The sequence below is a fragment of the Acanthaster planci genome, linkage group LG01 (assembly GCF_054643075.1).
Source record: "Acanthaster planci isolate LZ-2023a linkage group LG01, COTS_SCS, whole genome shotgun sequence".
NCBI classification, from domain to species: domain Eukaryota; kingdom Metazoa; phylum Echinodermata; class Asteroidea; order Valvatida; family Acanthasteridae; genus Acanthaster; species Acanthaster planci.
Genome location: NC_141777.1, coordinates 30,126,614 through 30,154,377, shown reverse-complemented (window position 1 = coordinate 30,154,377; position 27,764 = coordinate 30,126,614). Strand labels below are relative to the sequence as shown.

General features: G+C 40.3%; 2 protein-coding genes across 3 annotated transcripts in view; one reads left to right on the top strand and one right to left on the bottom strand.

Annotated features, from left to right (window-relative positions):
- Window positions 1-17,317, top strand: part of lrrc57 (leucine rich repeat containing 57) — a 61,118-nt gene extending 43,801 nt beyond the window's left edge. The window contains exon 5 of one of the 2 annotated variants that reach the window (XM_087147691.1): window positions 9,067-17,317. In XM_087147691.1, the coding sequence (XP_087003817.1) occupies window positions 9,067-9,132 (66 nt within the window). In that variant the 3' untranslated portion in view covers window positions 9,133-17,317. The other variant, XM_087147703.1, reaches the window with a different exon arrangement.
- On the bottom strand, window positions 16,544-26,159 carry LOC110983200 (cytochrome P450 2J6-like). The gene is made up of 3 exons (XM_022242257.2): window positions 25,389-26,159; window positions 19,522-20,493; window positions 16,544-19,172 (listed from the first exon to the last, which is right to left on the bottom strand). The coding sequence occupies exons 1-3, from the start codon at window positions 25,804-25,806 to the stop codon at window positions 18,994-18,996; spliced, it is 1,569 nt and encodes a 522-aa protein (XP_022097949.2). The 5' UTR covers window positions 25,807-26,159; the 3' UTR covers window positions 16,544-18,993.
- Window positions 26,160-27,764: the final 1,605 nt, after the last annotated feature.

Here is a 27,764-nt window from a genome sequence, read left to right as displayed (position 1 = left end):
ATGGGACCCAACTGTAAAACTCCATATTCTACAAGCTTGCAAGAAGATTTTGAGATGAGAGTGAACTTTCAAATTCACATCCTTTCTTTCTGAAAAAAAAAATGCCACTTGTCTTGTCTCGTTACCGTCATGCAAAAAGGGGGGAAAATATTGACCTTTACTTTACGGATCCTTTACTGATTTCTGAAAAAGGAAGTTTTAGCAGGTTGTAGAAAGAGATGGCAATTGAGCACAGCTAACCCTTGAGTCACTTTGCCAAATACTCATTTCCATCACCTCAGAGTGGGTAAGTAATCTGGCCGTCATAATTGGTAAATAAGACATGCCTGCCAAGTTGGAAATAAGCGTGAAGGCACAAGCTACGTCTCCTTGCCATGCATGGATGTTTTCTGCTACGGTTGCTTGGAATTTTGACTGTGCTTTTCCGGAGCTGCACTAGAACTTTTCTTCGATGCCCAATTTTTTTTTTCTTCAGCAGACAGACGAGATGACTTTGCATGAGGAGAGTAAATGAGGCATACCGGGAACTTGGGCACGTTGCTCAGAAACAGTGGGATGTTGCAATCCGGTCACGAAGGGGCTCTCTTTTCTCTCCAAATACTAGGCTGGTCCAGAAATCATAACAAGATAAACAACACGACAAAATGATAGTTACTCTAAATTCAAAAGGATAATTTCTAACTAATCTGTAATTAAGGGTGGGACGTTACATGTTTAAAGGTTTAAAAGAAAAAAAGTTTGAAATCTGTTTACAGATTAGGCCTAAACCCAAAGATTTAAATGAAACCGTCCCTTTTAGGAGTTGACATTTTGATTGAAGCAATCTGGCATTCATTTTTATTATAAACAATGCCTGTTATATACTGCTTTTTTTCCCTTTTGTTATCCATGTATCGGTACTCTGAAAAAAATGGATTCTCAAACAATAAACGTTGCTTGTTTAAATACCCCAACATCAATCTGCATTTTTACATAGGTTGGACCCTGTGCATTGTTGAACTAGATAATTATGTGTAGATGAGAATACCGAGATAGGTGGCGGCGGCCTCTGTAAAGTGTTGGCTAAACATTCAAATTGTATAGGATATATTTTTTAATTTAATGTAAATTCCCACCTTTATCTGTAATCTGTTACAGGGTAATTAATACCTCTGAGAGGATGCAGAAAGTTGATCCAGACTTTGACTCACATTCGTCGTTACCCTTACAAGAACATATGTTGCTTGATAACTTTTTTTTTCCATAAAAAAAAGAAGTCGTAAGGCATAATAATCAATTACTAAGTGAACTCTTGACCAGTACCAGTTTTTATTAGTCATAAATTTGGTCAGTATACATAAGATATGATTGGGATGCAAATATTCCTTTTGGAGAACTCTGTTGGAAAGAAACCATTCTGCATTATGCACACTGTGCATGCAGCTTTTTAAGCATGCTGTTAAATACCAGCATGGAAACTCTGTAGTTCACTGTAGATTCTACGACCCAAGAATTTGGAGCATCTCAGAAAATCTCGATAGCTGTGAAATTTATAGCCCCCAGCATTCCACTTAGAGCATTTTGGAATCTCCCTGCCAGAAAAATTAATGATTTGCAACACTTCAGATCACATTTCCATTAGGATACTCTGGTGTGAGGAAGAGCAGACATGTGGTGCTTTTTCCAGTTTGTTTATAACTGATATATAGGAAGAAACTATCTGTGTGATTGATTTATTGGCAGATTTCTGTGAGATATGTAGAGAAACATCTAAATACAGAATCAAAGCCATATTTGCAGTGAAAGAAGAAAAAATAGTGGGGAAGAATTTGTAAATAGAAGCTTTATTATGCTACTAGTAAATTAATGGATGGTCTAGCCACAAGCATGGCTTGTGCCACCAGTGTAAATATTTGTCTTTTCTGCAGTCTGAAAATGTGTGATATCTCTTGGACTATTCCTCACCATATCAACACTGACATAAGAATACTCTCTGTGTTGTAATGATCTTCCGTTATTCCATCTGGTTGAAAGGATATTTGACAGCCAATTCTCATTAGAACAAGTTTGCAGGGATCAGTCAAATTACCTTGCTGTGGCTAGGACCTGGTTAGAAAGGGAAAACAAAGACAACCAGAACTGGTCACCAAAAGAAATCAACAGACTCGGACGCTTACAATGTCCTCCTTACAACTTTTTTGATTTCAACAGTGCTCATTATATTTCAGTTGACTATACATGTGTCTGTATGTGCTGTAAGTGAACATTGCTTGAGAGTCTTACAAGTTTTACATGTGTTTGACAATTTTGGAATCACAGTCTCATGTTTTTGTTTTCAACTGTAAAATTGTAGCAAAAATGCAAGTAGCAAGTAAGCCTTTGTTATACATGTGTCTCAATTGGAAATGTTTAACAGTTAATGATTTTAGGTTGAACAATCTGTACATCTCAAGTGCTGTCTGATTCATTCGAGACAGAATTCTTGAAATGTGATGAATTGTTAGAAGTATGAAGTATCTTGAAATCACCCTCTGAAGAGATTGCAATTACTTCTCATTTCCAAGCAGTGCCATTCACTAGCCTAGTTTCAGAATGATCCTGGAATCTCATCAGAATTTTGAAATCGGATTAACGGCATGTCCTGGTATAAGATATCAGAATGAATCTTTCAGCTGTAGTAGTCAAGGTAATGATGAAATAAATAAAAAGTCCTAGCCTTCTCCTGAGTAGGCATTAAAGATGGGTAACATTTAATAATTATAATGCATTCTTCAACAGGTGCTCTTTCATGGTCAAATTAAAAATTTGTTTTGCCCTCTGAATTTCAGTGCATATGTTCATGTGTGCCAATGGCAAACAAACAAACCAAGACCCAAATGTTTGCAGTGTCATTGGTCTGATCCAGCCACCATGTCAATCTGTCATCAAATTTTACAGTCAATTACATGTAACAAGGGCAAGGCAAAACAATTGCCCTCTTTCCTGGTATCGAGTCAACAAACCCCCCTCCCCCCATCCATTTAGGGTCTCAGCACTCCCTCAGTGGTTACTCTGGTAACAATACAGATTTGTAACTGCATGAACTGCAGGTGTTTTTTCGGGGGGGGGGGGATGTTTTCTAAGTATGCAGGCATTTTTGATCTGTTGATATGAACTCGTTGAACAATTAATGGCTCACAATTGGTATTCCACCTGCACAAACACACAGCAACAGTTACAAGGATCTGTTAAAGTTCTCCAGGTTTTTAACTATGGTTTTGAACCATCAAATGCTCTTATGATACTGGTGTTCTGTGATTGTGTAAGTCTCATTTTTCCAGGACTGTATTTTTGTTCTCTCTGGTGCCAATGTACATGCAACTGGTACAATATGTGACTCAGTCTGTGAAAATGAGTCTTAAGTCACCAGAGCCACTTTGGAGTAAAAGTCCTGAAAGAATAATTTTGCACAGTGTAAACCAATAGGTACCCACAGTATTTTTCACCATGGATTATCCATTATCATTATCTTTCATCAGGATACCAAACTGAGTGATATCACTAAACAAAAACCTCAATTTGCTCTTTCCAATACAATTGAAAACTCAAACAGTGGCTCCGGCAACTTAAGACTCATTTTCACAGAGTGGGTCACATATAAGCTTTAAATCGCTTTGGACCTGTGATAAATGTGCACTTGTTGAAGTGTTAAAGCATGAAGGTAGGAGACAACAGACGACTTAAAGTAGTACTAAATGTCAGGGATAGAAAATGTGCTGTTTTAAGTCCCTTTTTGCAGTGTCATTTTGAACATGAAAAAATTGTTTGAATCATAGAAAAACTACCCATTAAAAGTGAGATTTGTACTCATTTTTATAGGATTTGTTTGTCACACAGTTGCATACTGATACCACTTTTAAGGAGAGTAGTGTGCCAGTTCTCCAACCAGATGCAACTTAGAGTTTCTGGTCCAACTCCCTCCAGATCGGAGTTTGACCAGTCAAATCCTGTTGCCCCAGCTTTTACATGTATGTCTTGTCGCTTTTAATGTTCTGCAGGGTGTGCTGGTTTCTGTACTTGATGGAAAGTAAAGCATCACAGGTTATGCGTAATTGATTGATTGCTTGAAGGATTGACTTCACTGAATAACTTTTAATTAGGATTAATAGGGGGTGATTGACAAAGACTGGAAAGGGAAACAAGCACTACCATGTCTAGAGATCCCCAAAGCTGATTTTACTTTGACAAAAAAGACTTGCAGTCTTCACCTGCCTGAATCATTGGTGAGACCCCACCAAGCCTTCACAGTTTCTTCCTCAAAGTGCATTGCTCCTGCTACTGTCAGTCATGCCAATGTGGATTGAACATCCATATTTTCTCAGACAGTGTGGAGTCAAAGAGCTTAATGTAATACCCCCTCGCTGGCCAAGAAGAATGAGCACTTTTGGTAGAGGCTGTGAATTAAGACATATCCGCTTTGTTCTGACTTCCGGTTGCCATTCATTGCGATAGAGCAATCAACGGAGCAGAACAGGGATGCAGGGGGGCAGATGAGTAGGGTTGGCGTGAGCTAAGTAAGGGGATTATCCCCTCAACCCTACCCCCCACAAATCCCCAGAAGTGAGGCAAGCTGTCAGGTTTTGGCTGTCAGTCAGGCCAAGATCAATAACTTGCCACTAATATAACTGTCTAACATTGTGGATAATATGTCTTAAGGTTAGAGCCTGCTTTTCTGCTCGATGGATTTCTTCACAATTAAACAGAAACCCACAACATATCCATGGGCCATAAGATGCTTGGCCATCTTCAACCATCTGGAAGGAAAGGGAAGCAGAGGACTTAGAGTTAGGAAATAATCCGATCCATCAGTCTGTTGCCAGCTTTTTCTCCGAAGCCTGGAGATGGTTTTGCTTGATTGAGAAGCAGCTTTTAAAATGCTGCATTCATTTGGTACTTAATTGATAGATTTCTCTTCAGGACTAAGTGTTCTTTGTTTTCATGAGTGCAGAAGCTTAGTGCGTTGTAAGATGTGCTCATTTGTAAACCAAGTTAGTTTTAAAAGTCGGGGACCTTTAATCCCTTGTGACTTTTTGATAGCCACTTTTAAAATTTGTTTTATTATTGAAACATCACAATACAGAAACTGATTGCTGTGTAATCACAGAAATGACATGTAGATCACACAATTATATCAATTAAATGATGAAAACTTATATACAGGGCACTCATAAAGGCCTGTTCAGACTCCACATGAAGATGAAAGTGAATCTGATGTCATTGTCTCAAAAAATTCAAAGCCAAAATGTGTTCAACTTGTGTGAATTTGCAGCGTGAATTTGCTGTGACAATGCAAATGTGTGAAGTGGCCCTACATGATGGAAGGAGGAACCACCAGAATGCTGGGACATGCATGGGCCATAGCTAGGTCCCTCTGTAAATTCCATGGATTTTGAAATTGTGACGTATTTAAATTGAATCAATATCCATTTAACATCTACAATTACTAATACTTAGTGTTGCTGCTGTCATTCTGATCTCATAAAACCCATGAATTTCATTGGAAGGTTTTCTTCTCAAACCAAGTATTAAAGGTAGCTATTTTCTGTAGATCAACTTTCCAATCTTATGCACTTGTCAAGAAGTACAGATTTCCATAAAATTCCCCAAAACTACAAATTAAGATATTGCCCGGATACCATTATCACTTGTAAGCATTTAAACATGCAAAGGACATCTGTTTGAAAGTAACACACTGTCAGGTGTTTGGCAGACAGATGGAATTGTCAGTTTCAGCTTAATGGGAGGAAATTCTCTCATTGCATTTTCTGAAGGTCTTTTCTTTCACTAGACTCCTTATCTGGAAGCCTTTGCTAATGAAGCATAAAGTCAGTGCTACAGTACACAAGCTAGCTATGACTTGCAGATTTGTGCATTACTTTTATTTTCACTTGGTCATCAGGACTGCAACTTCATTTATGAAACTGTCAGATTGCTTCAAAAAAGAAAATGGTTTTAAATGACTCAAATGCACATGAACAAGCACATACTTTACCACTTTTCCAACATCTTCAACTGTGGAATTTCTATGACCTGCTTTTCGTCAACAATGAAAATATAAATTAAGACATAAACCTCAACCTTGTTTTCTCCAAGCGGTGTCAAGCAAACATTTAGTGTAGCTTGAATGTATACATGTACATAGTATGGTACTACTACAGTTATGCCATCAAGTGCACTCCCAAGATGTAGTGCTGGGCACATTTTGGCAAGGTGCTAGATCATGAGACGCATCTCCAGATGGGTAGGAGGTGAAGATAGGATTGTTCAAATAAAATAGGTTAGCTTTTCTCTGTTGATTTTTACCCAAGCTCCTGTAAGGTGTCACACTGCAAGCATGTGGTTGTTCACCTACATGTATCTGGTGCTGAGCTTATATCAGTCATTTCACAAATCAGTTGGGGCTTTGGATTGATACCCCAGCCTTCTCTGGTTTGTCTTTAGTGAACAGGTGGTTGTGAACCAACATGAAACAGATGTAACTGTTCAAGCTCATGGGGATTGAAGAGTTACATGATCACAAAAGGATAGCACATTCTACCCTCCCAAAGAGATCAGGCATTCATTTTGACAAAGTTTTGCATGGATGTTTAACTTATGAAGGGGTAGGCTGTTCCTAGAGTTTGGTGTTATGGAATTCTTCATATGGAATAGGTTCTCACAGATCTGAATGCCTCTTAAGGGCTGATTTAATCACTGTTAATGCAAAAACTGTACCAGAACCTCAAGTTCTCTTGCACTTTGGCAAAGATTTATTTTCTAAAAGGAAGAAAAACACATGCTCCATTACATGCTAACCCACTGAATAGGTGCCTCTGTGGCCAAAGTGCTCTGACCTTTCCTAGATTCAATACATCTGCACAAGGACACCTTCCAGCCAGCTAACCCACCTTAAAAATCTTATTGAACATGAAAGATAATTACATGAATCTATTTTGCAAAGGGTGATCGTTTGATAACAGCCACAATCCAGTCCTTCAATCCCCGGGGTGGATTAAAGCCACAAATTATAAAATCAGGTTGACAGGAGTAAGAGGGCCTTTCTCATGCCCAAACCCAAAGCCCAAAGGAGTCAAAACTGGTTTCTTTTATAAAATGCCCACTGCTTGCCGGAGCCTTAAAAATCAGGCAATCCCGTTTTGAATGAGACAACCAGTACAGAAGTGTTAATCCAGCTTACATGTTTCCAAATCATTGCCCCAGGGGAGACGGCATTGTTCGAGAAGTAGTTTAAATACTTGCAAGATATAACGTGCAACCAATCATGTCTGGCAAGGTCAGAATTGTACAACTAATTATTACAAATCCCTTTATGCTGTTGGCTCCTTACTTTTCTGAAGTTGTACTTTTATTCTGTAAGCCATTTGTACCTTGCGGTGTTTCTTTTGTTAATTTTTACAACAACAAACAAGGTAGATTGTATTTGAAGTCCCCTTGTGTAGCCCTGTGACATTGCAATTGTTGGTTTGCACTGCTGTAGTTCGCCGTAATGCAACAAATGTATGTATATCTTATACTATAGCCACCTCACTGCCAATCGTTCAGGTTTAAGTATCATGCATGTAATCATACATGTACGTGTATTCCATGGTTTTGATTCATACCCTCAACGAGAAATAATTGACAAACCATTGACAAATTACCGAAAAAGGCAGGTTAAAAAGGCATGGCATTTCTCCGGGTGTTTAAAAATGTTCTATGAAAGTAACCAAATTATTTTCAGAAAGTTTCCATATTCTTGCAAATTCTCCAGTGGATATTGATTGCTTTTAAAGACAACATTTGCACAAGCTAGAAAGAAGTGGTGCAACAAATATCCCTACAGCACACATACTGCTACTCATTTTGTTAGGTGACGTGCAGTTTCTAGCTTTCTATTCAGACTTGTTTTAGTATCAGTACTCTGTCTTGTTTTTTTTCTTGTTTAGGGTACTGTCTGCTTTATAGTTACGTAGATGCTGGTGTTCTTCCTTTAGTTTATGGGCTTAATGTACAAGATTGGCTGCTCAGTTAAGAATGATATAAACCTGATAAGATTTTAATTTCTAGCTGTCTGGGTGGTACCTTACCTCAGCAGGAGAATGTCAACATTGAGACATGGTGAGTATTTCTGGCACATATGCCGGTCCTGCTTGATCTGGGCTTTCCTGGCGGAACTCATTCATTTACAAAGTCTTATCCTTTCATCCCTCAGAACTGAGGGGCTATAAACTGCAGGCTTCCTCACAGGGTCATGCTTATACTCCTTGGACTGAGAGGGGACAAATTTGATGATGGGAAGGGGGGTTAGAGGGCAGGCTGTTGTGTGGACAGGATTGGCATCGTGACCTCAATAGGAGGGCATAAGGGGTGAAACAGGAGGGAGGGGAATCAAGAGCAGGGAAGGGTAAAGGCTGTGGTTTGGAAGGATTACCAGTGTGATCTCACCAGAATGGAATCGGGGAAGGCAGAGGAGTTGAGAGACAGGTCTGCTGTTGGGAAAGGGGTTCTAAGGCAGGATGAGATTTCAGTGTGAGGACATTAGATGAGGCACAAGGGTTTAGTGACTGTGATGTAGGGAATAGGGTAGAAGGGAGAGTGTGGTGGCCTCATAGTTTGAGGACATTTGATGAGGGCAACCACGATACTTTGTAGTGGGAGCTATTGGGATAGTATGGGGATGGGTGATTTTATGATTGTATAGCGTGGATGTAATTATAATAGAGGGATCCCAAAACGACACTTTTAGCGTCGATCTGCGCGCTTCCGCGTTTGAAAATGAGGCTGTATGTGTCAGCTTCAATTGTTAACACGATCAGACGATTGAAAGTAAGGAGTTAAGAAACAAAATACATACAGGTATGTTAAATTCAAACTTTTTAGGCTGCAAATTTTTGTTGAAGAGTCTTTCAGAATGACTCGACACATGAAATCAAAAGAAAAAATAATGGCAATTTACCGTGAACTAACGTACCAGCGATGGCCGTGTATCTTGTGCCGTCGGCGTGGTTTAAACTGAAGTGGTATCACACTTACGAACCGGATACTGCATGTACTGTGTCAACTTTGCAGGTGCGCGCGAAGAAGTTCAACACAGAGAGCCTCGGTTTCGATGAGGATATGGGCAGACAGCGCTAATGTGAAATCCATCTATGGGCACATCCAGAGTATTTCACTGAAGTGTGCATGGGTAGGGAGTTTACACAAACCTAAAATCAGGTCAGCATACTTTTTAATTGCGGCTCTGTATAAAAATTTTAAAGCATTTTGGTTGTTGCCTTCTGCAAACCCATCCCCCTATGACAGGGGTTTTGAGGTATTCCACAATATGATTTCCTGTAAGTTTGAGTGGTTCCCTACCAAGCATGGACATTGCCACGTCTCCTCTGGGAGAGAGGCAAAATGATCAGCAGCAACAAACTGCTTAACCATCAACAATGGAAGAGGATCAATTCTGAGGTAGTTTCAAGCAAACTGATGATTTTCATCCCTTCCCTCCTTTTTTGTGTTTCTCTCTTCCATTTTTATTCTTTTTTCATTTTTTTCCCAGGGAGGGGGAGCAAGTACCCCCATGCCCTGCTTACTCACAATGCCCATGCTACCAAGTAAACCCCTGTCATGGTTGCCTCCATTCCCCTGAGTAGGGGAAAACAAAAGTGCAGAATCACTTTATCAGGCCGTGAAGTGTAACACCAAACAAGGAGGATTAGTGGTGCCTGTGTGAGTGTGTTGCTGGAAGGCATAAATCGATCTGGGTAATGAAGAACCAGTTCATAGCTAGGCTGTGTGAGTGGCTAGGGGAAGGGGGGGAGAGAGAACTTGGCTGGGGAGGAAACAGGGTACAGGATTTGTGCAGATTGAGACTGACAAGATACTTTGTGGCCCAAGGGGCTAGATCACAGAGGTTAGTTAGGAGATGTTGGGTAGGGAATTTGGGGGCTGCCAATTATATGATCTTGGACTTCATTGGGTGGTATTCATAAGACCACCCAGGGGAGTTTCTATTGAGAGGTGGTCTTGAATAGAGAATATACACTCCCTTCCCCCACAATCTGACTAGTCCATGTTCACCAGCATCTACCTCTCTCAAAATTGAATCTCTCTTACAGTGAATAGCATTTTAAAACAGTACATTCCTTGATTGGGTAAATACAATGTAATGACAAAGAGTTCACTAAAAATTTCACTCCAGAAAAGTTAGCTCTGAATATGTTGTGCACGCTGTAACACCCTCCGTCCACCCACACCCACACCCTTCCCTAATCCCAACCCCTAAGCTTCCACTCAATAGGAAGAATTCATCATAATCTTGCAAAAAGTCAATCGTAGTCCAGCCTGATGCATAGTGTACAGTAGATGCTTCCCTTCTCTGAGGCTACAGCTAATATTTGGAAATGCTGGCCAAAGCTCCTCCTAAACCTTTGGATTTAAGCCTTCAGATAAAGGGCATTTTACTTTCCAGACATATCTGTTGCTGTGAATTTTGGCCTATAAATGTCATGTGCTGTGTATTCTGCTATACAACAAATCTGATATTATAGTTTGTGCCCAAGACATCACATGTCTGTAATTTGACATTTTGTACTGTGATAAACATTTCACATTGTTGTGCATGCCCTAGATATTGTCATATGTTTTTAGATTTTGCAATGTCACTAACATCTTTGTTTTCTCATCTTGATTTATGAGGCAAGTCTGGTTCTCGTCATATTTCTTAATCTGTTATGACATCTTACCTTGGCTTGGTTTCCTTCAGTAGAGAGTGCTACCCAAGTCGGACGTGTACTCTTGATTGATGTGGGATTAAACTATCAATTTAGACCCAGCCTTGTGAAATAAGAGGACAAGCAAGACGCCTGGGTTTCAGGTCTGTACTTGTGACCAGTTGTACTGATAGACAAGGGAAATGCCACTGCAAGCACCTTTAAAGCTAAACTGTTGTTGAGTCATGCAGGAAAGTTTTACCAATACCAGGGAAAAACCAAAGATGTAACAATGACAAAGAAATTTTATCAACATGCAGTCCTATGGCCCTGAGGTAGAAGGTTGTGTGCACTTTCCTTTATTCAGTCAGCAAGGAATAATGGTTGCATTTTTATTATTTCCTTAATGCATTGTTATGTCTGATCTTAAGGTGTGTAAGTGTTTTCATTGAAGTTTTGTTGTTTTAGGTCTGTGGTGGTGAGATATGCAAATGTTTTTATTGTCAAACTTGTAACCACAGAACAAATGTGACCTGATCCCACAAAATGAGTCTTAAGGCCACAGTTGTTGTTGGTAATTCTGTTTACATTTACTTTAGAAAGTGCAAACTCAGCTCCCTGTTTTGATGTAGCAGTTTGGAATCCCGATGGAAATGGACGATATGTACATGTAGATGGAAACAATAAGGGTTCGTATTTGATTCGTTTTGCAAGATTCTTTTCAAGGACTTGAACTCCAAAGTGTCTTTGGCACCTTGCAGGTCAGTTTGTTGACTCTGCCCTGACAGTGTGCTACTGCTACCACCGTCAAGACTTAGGCCTAATAAGAAGTTTGGAAGAAATGGAACCAAGTTGAGGACACTGTAAAATTGCCGGTCAAGCACAATTTGTGAAGTGATTCCAGAAAGAGTGGCATCTCTGGCTGTTTTGGGGAGCAAAGACATAAAATGCATCTGGTTAGACTCTGGAACCCATTGTCCTGTCACTTGAAATTCATTTCAAATTTTGTTTTTGTTTATTTTGGCAAACGGAGCCTGACCACAGCACCATTGTTGGGTTGAAAGCAGTTTCACAGCTCCATGATAAACAATTCAGCGCCCTTACCATTTTTTTTCTGAGAAATCAAGAGCAGAAAAACAGTTACATATAATTCATGATGGTCAGATTAGCATTATGGGTAACTGTACATTCGGTTTACCTTACGAACAATGATATAGAGGGGAAAGGTCTCTGTCTGACTATCTTAGAAGGTTTTCTTGATAATTTTAAGAGGTACTGAAGATTTTTTTCTGATACCTGTCACTTGTAAATAAGCAGCCAGATGCCAGGTGTTTGTTTTGGATGAATTATATGACCTCAATGTAGGTCAAGTACTCTCATGTTGGCGTGCCCTTTGGCCTTTGTGCTGAAACTGTAAAATCTGCCATTGAGTTTGATAATAATGGGTACTTTATATGACAAATCAGTTTAGGTAAAACAGTAACAAGAGCAGAGTATTGTCATGCAATTTGAGAGCAAACATTAGAGCCTTCGCAAGTCCTAGTGACTCCTTAGAAGAGTTAGCTGAAATGTAGTCACGCAATCGAAGCAAATCACATGACAGATAACATGCCAGCAGCCACCATGAGGTCGAAGTGAAAACAAAGTGCCGGTTCATACTGGGAACAGTGATAATTTTGTTCTTGGGTGCCAGAAGGTGGCATGCTCACCGTTTAATATTTCCCAGTTTATTGCTTCTCTCCTCCTTTGCAGTTTTTCAATTGTGCAAGTGGGCAAGATAAATATAGTTTTGAGTTACAGTAAAGTGTTAATGGATTTCTCTTGTTTGAATTCTCGACCCAGCTTTTGTGATCTCCCAGAGTTGTTATTGGACTATGACTGGATATGCTTTGGTGTTTGGATTTTTTTGTTGCCTGTGTTTTTCTTGTCCTTTTTGTTGTCCACAATTGCTGATCTTGGATTAGGAAAAAGCGGAAGTGCCAATGTAAATTGAGCAAGTGAAGAATGAGAATATGTGTTTGCTGCTGTTTGTTACAGACAGAAATCGGACACCATTGTTTTGTTGCCTGTAATTCTACAGGGTTTAACAACAGCGTAATGTAAGCTCATGCTTACATTAGGAGAAACACCTTAATGGATAGCAGGGAGGAGTGTATTGCCAAGAGGAAACTCAAGTTGGGAGAATTTTGTTCACATTTTTCAATCGAATTAAAATTCTACATGTCGGCGACTTGGAAATGAAAGATTTGGGCTGAAGGATTCCCACCTGTAGAATCATTATTTGGTGCTGTATGCGTTGCCCTTGGCAAAAGCTTGAAGGAAGATGTAGAATTTATGGGTGAAGCTTTCAGGTGAGTGTGCACAAACCCTTGAGGTGTTTGCATGAGTGCCAGGTTGACAGTTCCTATGACGCTGACGTCTCCTCATGTTATTATCATCTTGCTGTCTAAAATTGTTAAAAGCTAAGGCCCATTCACACTTTGCGGCAAAAGCAAACACAAACTGCAAATTTGATAGCAGCAGGAATACAGTATCGGCTGTAGTGTCACCCATTATTTTCTGCATTCAAGCCAGTGGTGTTCACCCATTATTTTCTGCATTCAAGCCAGTGGTGTTCACCCATTATTTTCTGCATTCAAGCCAGGGGTGCAGCTGGGATTTTACTTGTGGGGGGCTCAAGGGGGGCACCGGCATCTTATGGGGGCACCAGCTTTCAGTGGTGTGGTTGTTGAGCATTCCGCTTTAGTTACCAAAAGAACTGTTCTGCTCTTGTAATGCACTGCATACTTATGCATGTTAATAACAGATGATAAACATTTTGTAACCTCAAGTGCATTTTGCTTGGAAAGCAACACTTCCTGCAAAAGTGTACTTTTAAAATATGCAGTGTGCACTCACGCTCATTTTGTGACTGTGTACCCTTAGCCAGTGTGGCCCCCTCCCCATTTTGTCTGCCTATCTTGCTTTAGTCTGTTATTCTGACATTTGTATTATGTTCCCATGTTTTCCAAAGCCCCTAGCTACCCGTTTTTCCTCCAAGGTGAAACACAGATGTTACTACCCTTGGGTTATCCTAATCGCAATTCCTTTCTATTTATTAGCATTCCATTCCATATAGTATAATTGTAAGGACTTCTTCACACCTCATCTGTGATGCGGAAGATTATTATAATAAAAGAAACCCCCATTGAGCATCTTTGAAGGGAAGAAAATAAAAGAAGGAACTGTGTTATCTGTGGCCAACTTACTTTGATCAAGGTTCCTCGCTCTATGCTTTGATGAGCCGCCCAGAAAGGACTTTGTGTTCGTGTGAACCCATGCATTCAAATCTCGTGCTAAGCAAACGAGTTGAAATAAAAGAACACTAAGCAAAAACCTGGGCCTTACCATTAGTGCTTTCAAAGTGTTGGATTGTGACACCACTTTTAGAGTATCCACCTTTTGTTGTCAGTCATCTGTCACTTCAGATGACCATCTTGGGCCTACAGAGTGTGCAAGAAATTGTAGGGTGTAATGTTGAGCTGTCCTCCAGACAGGCCAGACATAATACTAGAATTGATCTCAAAGGCACCGATCAATTCAAGCGAAATATCCCCTTTGATGGCTGCATGAGATCTCTAACCCCAATCCACTCAGTATTAAAGCCACTGCATACTGCTTATTCAGAAAGGATCTGTGTTGTACAAGCTGAGGTAACGGCTGTTAGAAATATTTCTCTGATTCGGTAACATCCTTTAACAGGGAAGTCATACGGTGTACTTTCCTTACTCTGATATCACCATAGTTTAAGTATTTGGAAAGCTTCACTGTACTTAGATGAGCATTATTACAGTTATCATTATGAACTGTATTTAGTAGAAATTCGAGTTTTGTAAGAACAGTGTAGGTGCATTTTCACAAAGAGATGGAAATATTGTTGTGGTTTGGTCTTTTGTTGATGCAAAGGATGTGATTGCATAAAATGACTGTTGAAAAGAGCTCCAGTTTGAATTGATAAGTATCAATCAAGTATCAGAATCCAATACAATCTTCCAGTAACTTTGGAATTAAAGAAAAATATTTCTTGTACTACTCTTCAATAGTTTTCTTTTCCTTTTCTTCCTTGGCATGAATATTATTTTCTGGTTGAATTATTTGATTATTTGGTTTAATTGTCATTCTTATTTAACTAGTACATTACTCTGTTACACTAGTTGTCTGATTAAACTAACGGGTAATATCTCTAAATAAAAATTGTGGGATATGAAACCAAAAGTCAGACAACGGAGAGGAAACCACAGGAAAGGCGCAGGTATATTTTCCTCACAATATGTACTCTTTTTTTGTATTTTTTTTTAAACAAAAGCAATTTTATGTTCTTTCCATTTTGCATATAATATAGGTTTAGTCAGTTGTACAATCCTTCAGATCCACTATCAGTTTTACGGCTTACTTGGATTTTTGTAAGGCGAACAAGTCTACCTTACATAAATGTCACCCACGATCTCGAAAACCAAATTCTTTGTCTTCTTGAGTATTCTGGTCAACAGTGAGGAATATAGCTAGTCATTACTGATGGATTGAAATCTGCCATGCTGGGAAGGGGCTATGCTTTCATTCTGCCTCATCTATGACATGACTGACATCTGACACCATTTTTTCCGACTGGTACATGTGTACCCCAAGAGAAAGTTACACCTCTCTATCCACTTAAAAACAATCCTTATCCCATATAACTCATCTTGTTGCTTTTACTGAAAGTGGAAAAAAATTAGAGTAAGACTTCCGAGACTCATTTCGCAATTCATTTTTTGAGCGGTGCAGATACCTCAATGAGGGATCAACAGGCTCAGTTGTGGCACAAGCTAGCCCGATCAATAGACATTGCTGAACGCTTGATTAATGTCCTTTGTTGAGCCAGCTCAGACTGGTCTGAGCAGAATTGTTGTTGGCAAAGGGGATTACATCTCTATCCCCCCCAGCTGTCAAAAAGGTTGAGAGACTTATCTTTAAGGTGGATCTTTCTTCAGCTGTAAAATCCTGCATGGGGTCTGCCTACAGAGAAATCAGCATAAGACGGACAAGGCTGTGTGGGTAAAGTGCTGGGGCCAATTTCATAGAGTTGCTTAAGCACAGAATTTGCTTAAGCATGAAAAAACCTTGCTTGACAAATCAGGTTACCAGCCAAAATTCCATGTGATGTATATTGCTTTGGAATGGTACTCACCTGCCTTTTGGTTAGCCTGACAATCACATAGATTTTAAGCAGGCAACCTTTATTTTGTAAACAAGATTTTTTTGTGCTTAAGCAGCTCCATGAAATTGGCCCCAGGTTTGTTAAACAGAGGCATCGTACTTCAAAATACATATATTTCATTAAAGTTTGACTGTGTCCTGGCACAGTGTTTGAAACATGTTTCACAAATGTTCTGGTACTTCATGTCCACGTGTAAATAAACATTGACATAAGAAACAGAGTGATCAATTTTTTTTATCAGAGGTCTTGAAAGAAAATTTTAACAAGCTCCAGTTGATCTTTTCGGTATGGCACATCTCCTGACATCCTTCACAGTTAGCCATCTTTAATGCGTAGTTGTGACCCAGTTGGTTTTTGCTATAAGAATGCCACATTGATTGACATGAGAGAGAGAGACAGCACAGTGAGAAATTTGTGGGAAGCGATCAGTGGTATCAACAAAAGTGAATAAAGTCATCTGTTTGGCCAGCCCTTATGTCTTAATCCTTCATAGCTTTTTATCAAATCCTTATCTTTGAAATCTAAAATTGGCAAGATGCCTATACCAGGAACTGTACTCCTTTGACAAGACTATTGACAAAGGGACACATTGATGGTGAATAGCCAGCACTTTCATCAAAATCCAACTTTGTTTAATATGAAATACACTGAAATGCAACTTGAAGGCACAGAAATAATTTATACGTTGAACGTCATTCACACTATTATACAGTGTCGCAATTGAATTCAAATTTGGAACTTGAAAAACTGAATCAAATGGTAACGTATGAATACAAATATTTGAAAGCACTCCCCAAAACTGAGTCATTAGTTACATATGTATAGAGGTCTTTTGTTGTTGAAATGAAATTCCATGAATTCAAAATTGTTCATTCATCATACAAGTGTTTCATTGCCAATATGGCTGGCAAAGGTTTTGTCTCAACAATAAGCATAGTATCACAATTACATACTTCCCCCAACACGGTTTTCCACTGTCCTAGTGGTGTTAGTATACATAGATGTGCAACCCCATCATAGGCAGCTTATATAACCCCTTTCGACTTGTACTCAGGCTTGTAACGAGTCCTTTAAGAGCTTCAGATATTGAAAGAGATGCAAGGAGTTCCTCAAGTGTTCCTTTAAAGCAAAATGCAGTGACTTCCGTGTAAACGGTGATGTTTGCACACTTTTAAAATTTGTAAGAGCTGTTGACGCTCATGCCTGTCTCACTCTAACATTATACACTTAATGCCATTAATGGCATACTTCTGATAAAGAGTACAAGGCTTAGAACTCTGTTCACATCTGGGTCATTATTTGCACTTAAGATTGCCCCCTAGATGCTTCTCACCTTGCTTGTTTTGTCTGGAGTCGTCTAAATTACAAGAGGAGTATATCACAATCTCTACAACATCTGCGGACTCTAAATTAAAGCCCAGGGCTCAAGGGTCATGAGCTTTCTCCCGCACACCTGTGTTTTTGCTAACATCGTGTTTGTTGGGGGAACATTGGATGACCATGTGATTTCAGGTGCATGGGTGACACAAAACGGCAACACTCATGTCAGGCACCTTGTGTTTGTCTTCAGCTTGGCATCAAGAGTGTTTTTTTCTTCTCTGAAGGAATCATGGTCCTAATATCGTAGAGGTTTAAGTGCAGTGTGCTGCTAAGGGGTTCTACAAAAATGTTTAATTTGTTGAATACAACTTGTCATAAACTGAGGATAAGCAATTGTTACATTTACAATTTAGAGGATTTGCTTGATCATTATCTTGCTCTGCTGCAGTGTGTATGTTTCAAGAAAAGTTGCTTGCATATTTCAAGAGCTTTTAAAACTTGCCTTTGTGATAATCATTTAATTCTGCAAGTATGCCAGTGCCATTTTTATTTATCCTTAAATTCATTTTACTCAAACTTTTTAACTATACAGTGCGAACACTCTTATACAAAAGAAGTGTGGGCTCCCACTGGCATTAACCTATGTTTAAAATGGCGTTGACAAAAATTTACAAAAGGTATCTGTAGTAGCATGGTCTCGTCATCTCTCCCCATTGGTAAGTTTCTCTCCTTGCATCCAGCCAATTTTGAAAAGTAAATCACATTCGCTCCTCCAAAATGACGTATATTTAACCTTCACCCCACTAGAATTTTGAAAACAAGAATCTGTAACTACATCTGAATACAACATGTACACTCTCAATAATGTATTGATAAAAATAACTTAAAACTGATAATGATTTTCACTGTTAAAATACACATGGAAAAATAATTTATATTTACAATATATAAATATCAAAGAAAGTGACTTAAAGGAGAGCTCCAGCTTCTGTAACTACTGAACCAATGAAACTGTGCCATCAGTATTGGGAAAAATTATAAAACATAAACATTTATAAATTAATTCATTAAATTATAATCAGTCTCCTCCAACTCTCTAAAATATCCTTAATAAATCAGTGTTTTAAAAGTTTATCACCTGCATACAAACATGCTGTAATATTTCAATAGATAAGAATAAATCCAATAAAAGAGATTGATTCATGTATATACAGTGTAAAAAGATGATACTGAATTCAGATAAACAAGTGAACGTGGGAAATATTGTCCGTCAATTTGCATTTTCTGCACATTTCTTCGAACAGATGCACAGTCAACATGCAAGCCATTTGGCTAGGAAATGCAGTTTAAATGTTTCTTGCGTCCTTTATAAACATTGTAAACAGTATAACAGATCCAGGCTTCAGAGTCCACCACACAGAAAACAACAGGTGGCATTTATTGAAGTTCCTGTTTCATAATGGGGTTTAAACTGTATTTCTTAAAAAGATGGGGAAAATAACATAAAAAGGTGGTCTGCCAGTGTGACTCTCTGGAAAACAAAATTAAGGGAAAAAGAGATCATGGTCTACAGTGCATTGGAATATTTTTTTATCTGTGTGAGTCAAAAAATGTCATTGGGCCCTGTCGCACATGATCACAGTCTGGATGTTGCTCTTGACAGAACAGTCAGGAATATAACTTATTTGCTCAAAATTTGTACTTGGAATCTTACATGTCAACCACTTCGAAAGTCATCTATCACCGGGGTGAGGTGCAGATCTTGAAGGGGTTGGGGTTCAGGCTGATGCCGTAATTTTTCTCGATGCTGGGCTGGGGGTTTTCTGGGGCTGCTCCAAACTTGAAGGCATGGAGCATGGAGGAGAAAAAGAGGAACAACTCCATCTTGGCAAGATTCTCACCTGGGCAGGCTCGGCGACCTACAGCAAGACAAAAATTAGAGGGGAAAAGTGAACAAACATGTCATGTTCGTATAGAAACGAGCTAGTTACAAGGCTGAGAATTTTTTTCCCAAAGAAAGGTGTTAAGTTTAGATTAACAGGTACATGCATCATATTTCAAACTGAGCATTTCTTTCAAGCTTGCTTTTGTTGGCAAAACTACCACATCAGTGTCATGTTTCAGCACATGCACTCTCACGTTTCTTCACAAAAATAATATAAAGTGGGCTATGAAGAACATTTTACAAGGATAAACTCGTGTGAACTCTAGCTCCAACTTCTGGCAATATAACTGACTTTGAACAGAAACAGCGACTCCTAGGCTTACCAGCTGAGAATGGCATCAGTGCGGGCCTGTTTTGGACCTTCCCAGTTTCATCCAAGAACCTCTCTGGCCTGAATTTCTCTGGTTCTTTCCACTGCGTGGGGTCAATATGGACAGAGTACAGGTTGATGTAGATAGGTGTGTCTTTGGGAATGCTGTAGCCACACAGCTCTGTATCCTCTGTGGTTTTGTGTGGGTATGGTAGAGCAGTTATATTGGCCATACGCTGCACTTCCATTAGTGTAGCTTCTGTGTATGGAAGTTGCTTTCTGTCTTCGATGCTTGGGAGCTGATCCCTGGGAATGACAGAGTCCAGTTCTGCTTGGACCTTCTTCTGAATGTCTGGAAAGACGATCATGTACAGGATGGCCCACCTTAGGGTAGAGGACATTGTCTCTGTGCCGGCAAAGATGAGGTCATTCAAGATGTGGTAGAGATACTTCTCAGTAAAGGATGCTGTGATTTCATCAGAGAGGCACTCTTGTTGGCGGCGAGCTATTTCACCAAGGTAGGCATCAATGAAATCTCGCTTAGCCTGAGGGTTGTAGGTCTCCTTGTGCTGCCCGATGATGCCAGTTAAGAAACGGGTGATGATCTCATTGATGTTGAACATCTCTCGGATGTTGGGCAGTGGAAGCTTAATGAGAAATGGGAAGAAATTAGCAGCTGCTGCATTGGTCCCTATCTCAGAGAATCTATAGATCATGTCCACAAGGAGCTGGAACTGCGGGTCCTTGTAGTCAAACCGCCGTCCAAAGTTGAGACTGCTCACCACGTTGGATGCACTGATCTCAAGGATGTGGTCTGCTTTGAAAGATTCACTGCCCTTCTCTCTAAAGGCTGCCAGCATGTGGTTGATTTCTTCAGTGATTTTGATCTCAAAGCTCTTCTTGCCAAAGCCGAAGTTTCTCAGGGTATGGAGAGTAAAGCGACGCTGCTCCCGCCAGACAGGCCCGTAGTCAGATGTCACAATTCCTGAAGTACAGATTAGAAAGGTAACAAACGCGAAATGCATGTTAGTACAAAATGACATATTTGTAATTGACAGGTTTTTTCAAAAGTTGTTGAAATCATGCTTGTACCTTCAGGTTACAACAGATCCGGAGGACAAGATCAAAGACCTTCATCTGAATTCTAACATTACAACAATGCTACTTAATGTTTTATGAGGTTGATTGCTTTTTACTTTATATTGTTACTTGGAAATGGGGGGGGTCAAAATGGGTATGCAAAAGATCTCGTGTGCAAACAATATTTGGCACTTGTAATGACGAAAGTCAGGATGTGATGCTAAAGAGCATAATCCACCCCCCAGATAATGGCATTTTTCCCAATACCATTAATCAGTCTTCATTAGTTAAGTTGTCTACAAGCCTTTTTAAACTTATTTGGTTTTTATATCATGGCCAAGTTTTCCAAGTAGTGTCACCTTAATCTATCCCCTAGACTGAGAAGTTTGATCAGAGTTGGGTTCCCCATCCCTAAGGATTTATGCTACCCTGTGGATAAGGTCTTTACACTTTTGTCACAATATCTAATTCATTCCTGGTACTTTGACCCTCTACTTCAATAAAAAAAAATCATAAGGTTTAATGACAGTGTGGGAAATAGTTTAATCAGAATTATCAATTGTTACTGGCCTTTAGGCAATTTCCGCTGTGCACTTGACACAAAGATTTTTCTATTGAGTGACCTGAACTAAATCATACTGTAATACAAAAGTGATTTTACAAAAAAGTAATCGGGTAAAAGGCTAGTAACCTTGTATCCAGTGAATTTTACACTTGACTTGAGAGTTACATTGAAACCATTTAATAAGGGTGCTTTGGCCAGGGACTATATCCAAACTAAATCGGTCAAGCAATTGCCCCGAAGACCACAAAATCACAACACGGCCACTGGACGTTTATGGGCAAATGGGGACAGGTGACTAATGATCTGAAGGATTTATTGATAAAGAGCTTGTATTTCTTGCGAAAACAGTACTTTTGTAAAACAATAGTTAGAAAAAAATCCCTGTAACATGAACTCGCATTTGTGTATTTGAAGAGGTAAGGTACATCAGTTTCCAGTTTCTTGCTCCCTTTTGTATGTAACCATTTGTAATAAAGCAACAGATAATGGCATGGATTAAACCGTTGGCAAGGAACTGCCGAGCCACGAAGCTAAAAATGCTTAAATCAACAGGAGAACCAGTTCTTTCTTTTTCGCGGGATCAGATTGCAAATAAGCCAATGAAAGTTGGGAAATTGACTTCGGGTTCCCTCTTTCTCAAGTGGATTTCATATCAGCCCCCAATTGTCAGGCAGACAGTGGACAAAGTCCCTGCAATTACACAGGCACGATTAAGTATCGGGCAAAGAGCGGATAAGCCGGAGCCTCAAAGTGCAAGCACCCCGTTCTCCATTGTTGAAGTCAACCCTTATTTCCCTTCTGCCACACAACGGTCAATAAAACTAGAAGAGATAAGGCGCCAGTTTTTTCCCAAACACGAAAGGTAGGTATATATTTTTTTGTCTACGAGATCTTGACCGGCGCGTCTTTGTTGCGGTCCAAAGGGTTCGGTGGCCATCTTTTGTGGCGTACCTTTTCCGGGCATAATTGGTTGATTGTTAGTGTAATTGGAATGGAGTGTGCCAACAGTCAGTTAAGTGTTGAGCCCCAGGGTGAAAACGTTGGACCGAGAACTACTGCGTTTACCGTGTTTGGCGGTGGTGTGGACTCCAGAGCACGGTGGCTTGACTGGCACAATCGAGAAAGCCCGTGTTCAAAAATGGGCATCGTTATCTATGACAACGCATACTCGCAGTTGCGCTCTTTTGGTCCAAATCGTAAACACTAAAACACATGATTCAGACACGGCCTTTAAGTTCCAGATGGGCCGAGAATCCGAAGGGACAATAATAAATAAGATGTTGTACTTTGAGAGCAAACTCTTGTTTGATTTTCAAAGGACGAGACGTTTTGTAAATATTTTGAAACGATTTTTCTTCGAAAGATTTTGTTGACGACTCCGCAATGGCGAAGAGTCGCACTTTTATATTACAATGTAAATAAAACCATCAACTTCCTGGAACTTTGTGTTTTGCATGCTAGAATTTTGTGTTTTGCATGAGCATGGAAGTTCGTAGCATGCATGAGGGCAATCGTTGTGCTCCGAGGGATGACCAAAGTTTCCAACAGACGTGTACATGTACATTATCAAGAAAGAATTGTCTTGCTTCTCGAAACCTGCAGTCATTTCACTGCCGACGATTTCCCCCAGTCATGCAGTTTCGCACGTCACAAGTTGTTATAGTTTGCACGCCCAGAACGTGGTGCACGCATATGTGCGCTGCGTGGCTCTCTGGAACTTCCCAAATTGAGTTGTTTCGAAACCCTTCCCGGACAAACCGTCTCCCAGTATCATCTCAACCACATCGCAATTCATAACACCACACTAACAGGCCTACTTGACACACTTCACGTACTATCGACAAGTCTATCTGTAATAGCGTGAGTCACCCCACGTCAAGGGCTTCTCCCGCGTTTTTTCCCTCCGTGTGATTCATGCTGGCCCATGGTCAATAAGGCGAAAGATTTTGCTGGTGCTGTTTTTTCCCCCCAGATAAACTGGCTCCTTGCTTTAGCACACGAGGCGACTCCATCCCTCGCGTTCGCTCGGCTGTGGCTAGGCTGTGGTTCTGATTCTACAGGAATTCTTTCGCGGCAAACACTGACAATTACAAAGTAGACCTGAGTGATTTCTGGCTCTTGGGTCCAATAAATTTCTTCTTTTGACATTGTGATACGAGGGAAGGGAAATGCAGTGAGCGTTGTGGTGCTGTACAGAAAACAGCTTTAAGATGGATGAACTTTTCCACGTTCAGCGAAAGTAATGAAATAATCCGTAAATTTGGAGCTTCAGGTGTTCTTTTTTCAATTAAAAAAATAGGAAATAAACGGGATGGAGTTTTATCAGGAGCAAAACGTGTCTGAGTAAACAAATGGCTATCTGGCAACATAAAAACGCGATTTGAAACATTTTAGAAAATATTCCTACATTAAAACATCGCATTGGAAAGAAATCTGAAGCTGCAGACGAAACTGAGCGGTTTCGTCGACATTGATAAGATAGTACAAGTGCAAATGGAATGAGCCCACAACTTACTCTGTAGAATCGCAGCCGAACTGTTGAGTACGATATTATAACGGTATACGGTGTAACGTCACGAAACAGGTGTATGTGTGATGTCCAACCCAACTGGGTTGGGGTATCGTTAGATTGATTTTGAAAATAGATTTATACTTTTTACAAGTACATGTACATATATCTACTCTTTTGGTCCCACAGTAAGGACTAAAACCCGTAAAATGAAAATTGTGATTACAGTCAGGTAATCATCGCATACTTTTTGCTCTTAATAACAGGATATCTTAAACTCAAGAATTAGAGTTCCATTTGTGACATGTCAGTCTAAAAGAAGTATAAACGTGCACGAGGAATTCTGGAGCATACACGCAGTGCGCACAGATCTATATTGACCGAGTGTAATTCAAGCTAACTTGGTCCGAAAATATATCGAAACGGGTTTGTTTCTGCGTTGAACGTAAAGCGATTTTTGTTTGTTGGGTTGTTTGTTTTTTTGGTTTTGTTTTGTTTGTTTTTTTCCTTGACGGAATTTCGAATTGAAATTTTCTCAACAAGCATAACGTGCAGTCTTACCGATCTGTTCTGAAAATTAAATAAATACATGTTTCCAGTGTACTTCTTGCAACATCAGTAATTTTCCCTTTGTAATAGTAATTGTAATAAACTGTTTAATGTAGGATTGAAGGTGGAAAGAGGACTTATGAAACGCTTAGAAAAACGTCACTCTGCAGTTAATTGATTTCTTTTGGCGGCTCCTTTTCATCTGTGAATGACTTGAACATCAAAGACTCGAAACGCAACTCCGATTCTAAGAATTGGGAATACACCAGACGTCATTGAAAATGGACTGTGAATCTTCACCGCTTCAGATCAGCCTATGTTAGAGCGGAAGTGTTGGTATTTTAATCTGTTGACTTTATTGAGGGTCTGACTGTTGGTTTAGCCTGCCAGTCAACATTGAGACACAATAGGCGGGGAGCATCCTTTGTCATTGGTTACGACCGACGACAGGGCAAATTAAACAAGTCCTGATAAAGAGTTACAATATTACAGTACCGGGGACTGGAGGGGAAAAAATTGAGTGCTATTGCAAACAAATTTCAAAAGTGTGTCAACAAGAAAAAAAACACTGCGAAGCTGAAAACTGGTTGACTTTGGTTTAGAAGAATGGTGGAGAAATTTTCAGTAATCAGTGTCAAAAGTCAAGTAGCGGACTTGGACGTGAGATTATTACCTACGCTGTCCTGTTTGAACTTGCTGCCCAGCAATAACGCATGAGGACGTTATGCATCATGCCTCTTGGAAACAATCGATATTTGTTATGTACCCCCCCCCCATCATGCCGGTATCATGTGCACACCGTGTGACAGTTAAAATTTGACAGCAGCGTCTTCATGTAATAAGACAATGCAATGATTCCGTGATGAAGCAGCCTTCAGATTGGCCACACTTTGCACACGTGACAGCTTGCCCACGTGGGACGTGGGAAACGCCGTTAGCGCTATAGCATCAGTACCATGCACCACGAGACAATTATAACCGTACTTTTGCGTGTCCAAGCACATCCTGCATCATTACAAATAAAACATGAAATGGCGAGGTATTTTTAGTTGCTTTAGTTTGCAAGGAAAAAGAATCTTATTATGTTTTCTATAACTGGAGCGGGCCTATTATTAAGTAAGTAAGTAAGCAAGTAATAAGGCATGGAGGTAGAAATAGCCTCCATAAAAAAGCTCACCTTGCCCTTCTGTAAGTTTGTGGAACAAGGCCATCTTTGGGCGTCCAGCAAAGGCCGAAGCGTTCTTGACCAGGGCTTCTCGGACTGCCTCAAACCCGTTGACCACCACCACTCGCTGCCCCGCCAAGTTCATGCGGAACACGTTCCCGTAAGTCTTGGTCATCTCCAGGAACGTGAGATGCGGGTTGGCGCCGAGGCTGAGCAGGCTGCCCACGACGGGTAAGCCCCAGGGGCCCGGCGGGAGGTTCTTTGCTCTGGTACGGTACCGGTGAACTGCCGTCATCACCAGGAGAAAAGTGATGGTGAACAACAGAAGTATATGAAATCCGACGAAGATGCTCTCTTCCATTCTGGCGGAGTTTGGGAATAGACTACCGATGATACAGCAGCGAAGCCCAGAAATCAGGTTGTACAACATAAAAAAGATGGTCAACTTTTTTTTCTGAATAAAGAAGTTGAAGTCTTTTCTGATAATCGATCTGGAGTATCCTTTGCTAAATTTGGCAATTGGCTGTAGCTCTTCGTGATATCTTACGCAAATTGTCCTAGCAGTGACAACAGTCAAGTTGTGAAGTATCTTCACGAACGGAAAGGCACATCACCATTTGCACACAAATAATCAAGTCCACACACGTTTGCCCTCCACAGTTGTCAAAATGTGATACACGCACGTGCTCGAGTTCTGTGATGTCCAAGCTGTCAACATTCAAGCATTATAAGCCTCGCGCGCGCGAGTAATTTGATGACCCCGATCTCCGGCTCCTTAAATGGTACTGTAGGCGGGGCCATGTGTGACCGAATTTATTTCAGCCTTTCTGTATTGGTTACGGCGCGCGAGTTACTTTGCACTATTGGCAAATCAGAGATCACTTACGTCAGTCACTTACATTTCGTTGAATTATGCATGTTCTGCGGAATCGTAAGCGCCAGTGCTGTTCACATGGTTCAGTGACTGCACTCAACGTTCAGCGTTAAGTGTGTTTACCCCAGCACTATGGATACGTGCATACACATTTACCTTTCCGGTTAGAGCACGTCTACGTGTTGCGCACTTAGAACATTGTGGCAACACTTGTGCGTGTCAAACTACGAACCCCGTGCCAAGAAATACAAACGCAGAAATTTCTAGTTCTATCTCTGCCATTTGCCCTCCACTTCCAATTTTCCATTTTGGTATTTTTAATTGGTAAATGGTAAAACTGACTGCATCGTTATGCTCTAAAGGAAGGTTTTAAATCAAAGGCCTATGATTTACCGGCAGAACAACCAACTCCGTGGGTTGAATCAGTATCTCCTGTGTGTAGGCTAAGCGTCGGGTTTTTCGCTCTGGCCGCTCCAGTTCCATGAGTCGGCTCGTGCTTAGTTTTAATGTCCAATGTTCTGCATTTATGCTCATTGCCATTTTGGACTCGTGTATTTTATTCCCACAATACTCTCCACCCGTTTATATTAGCTGCATGCAATTGTAAAACAACTTGCGTAGTTCACAATACGTTTTTGCCAACCCCTTATTTTTATAAGAGATTGATTTATTCATGTAGATCTACCTAAATTGCATTCAAGTTATTCCATCCCACTTGGGATGAACGTTTTGGTGCAAAAATTAAGAGTGTAGTAAAAAAAATAATAAACGATGTGCCATGGCGACGGTAGCTATTTTCATGCTAAATTTGACATATTCATTCACCTGATGTTTACTTCGAAAATAGGGATGAGTTTTGATTAATTTTGAATGATAGTATAAAAAGGATTTATGCCCAAAAACTCAACAATTGTGTGGTTTTCAAACGTCTGTACATGCAAACTACCTGATTAAACGAATCTGTTTACTTCAGTGTCGACATTAATCATAACACGCAAGAGGGTGGGGACATTCCACAATGGACGGAAACAAAATATTTTGCAGCCGAATGTAAGTGGGCCCTGGGATCCGCCGAGCACGACTTTGGCCGGTATCGTCATCCTCCGAGTCGAATCGCAGGTTACCACTAGGAGAACACGCGGAAGGCGGTCAGCCCGCACATCCGCCGATATCGTTCAGCCCATAGTCGGGCCACCACGCGTGTGCTACGCGACGATATGTTGACAGACAGGATGTGCGGACGGACATAGGCAAACCTCCGGATTTCCACAGATTGTGAATTCAGGACACAGAATGATTAAAAATTTGTTTAATAATAGTTTTTAAAGAAATAGTAAGGTTAGCTGTTCTGGTCCACATATACATCCGGTTCCCTGGTATTTGAAATGGCAGCTTGGGGGTAAGGGGTCTGACACACCCCTCCCCCATTTTCTCTCGCCTTCCAGGCCCTGGGTTGTTCAACTCTACAACTACATGTATTGTGTGTACATTTTGTTTGACTCTGAGAACTAAGT

What these genes read in the sequence shown, in the direction of transcription:
- LOC110983200 (XM_022242257.2), bottom strand. Translation starts at nt 25,806, where the DNA reads ATGTTGTACAACCTGATTTCTGGGCTTCGCTGCTGTATCATCGGTAGT. An exon ending in CAAACTTACAGAAGGGCAAG is followed by an intron (nt 20,494 to 25,388) that starts GTGAGCTTTTTT and finishes TCTGTACTTCAG; the next exon opens with GAATTGTGACATCTGACTAC. An exon ending in ACTGATGCCATTCTCAGCTG is followed by an intron (nt 19,173 to 19,521) that starts GTAAGCCTAGGA and finishes GTCTTGCTGTAG; the next exon opens with GTCGCCGAGCCTGCCCAGGT.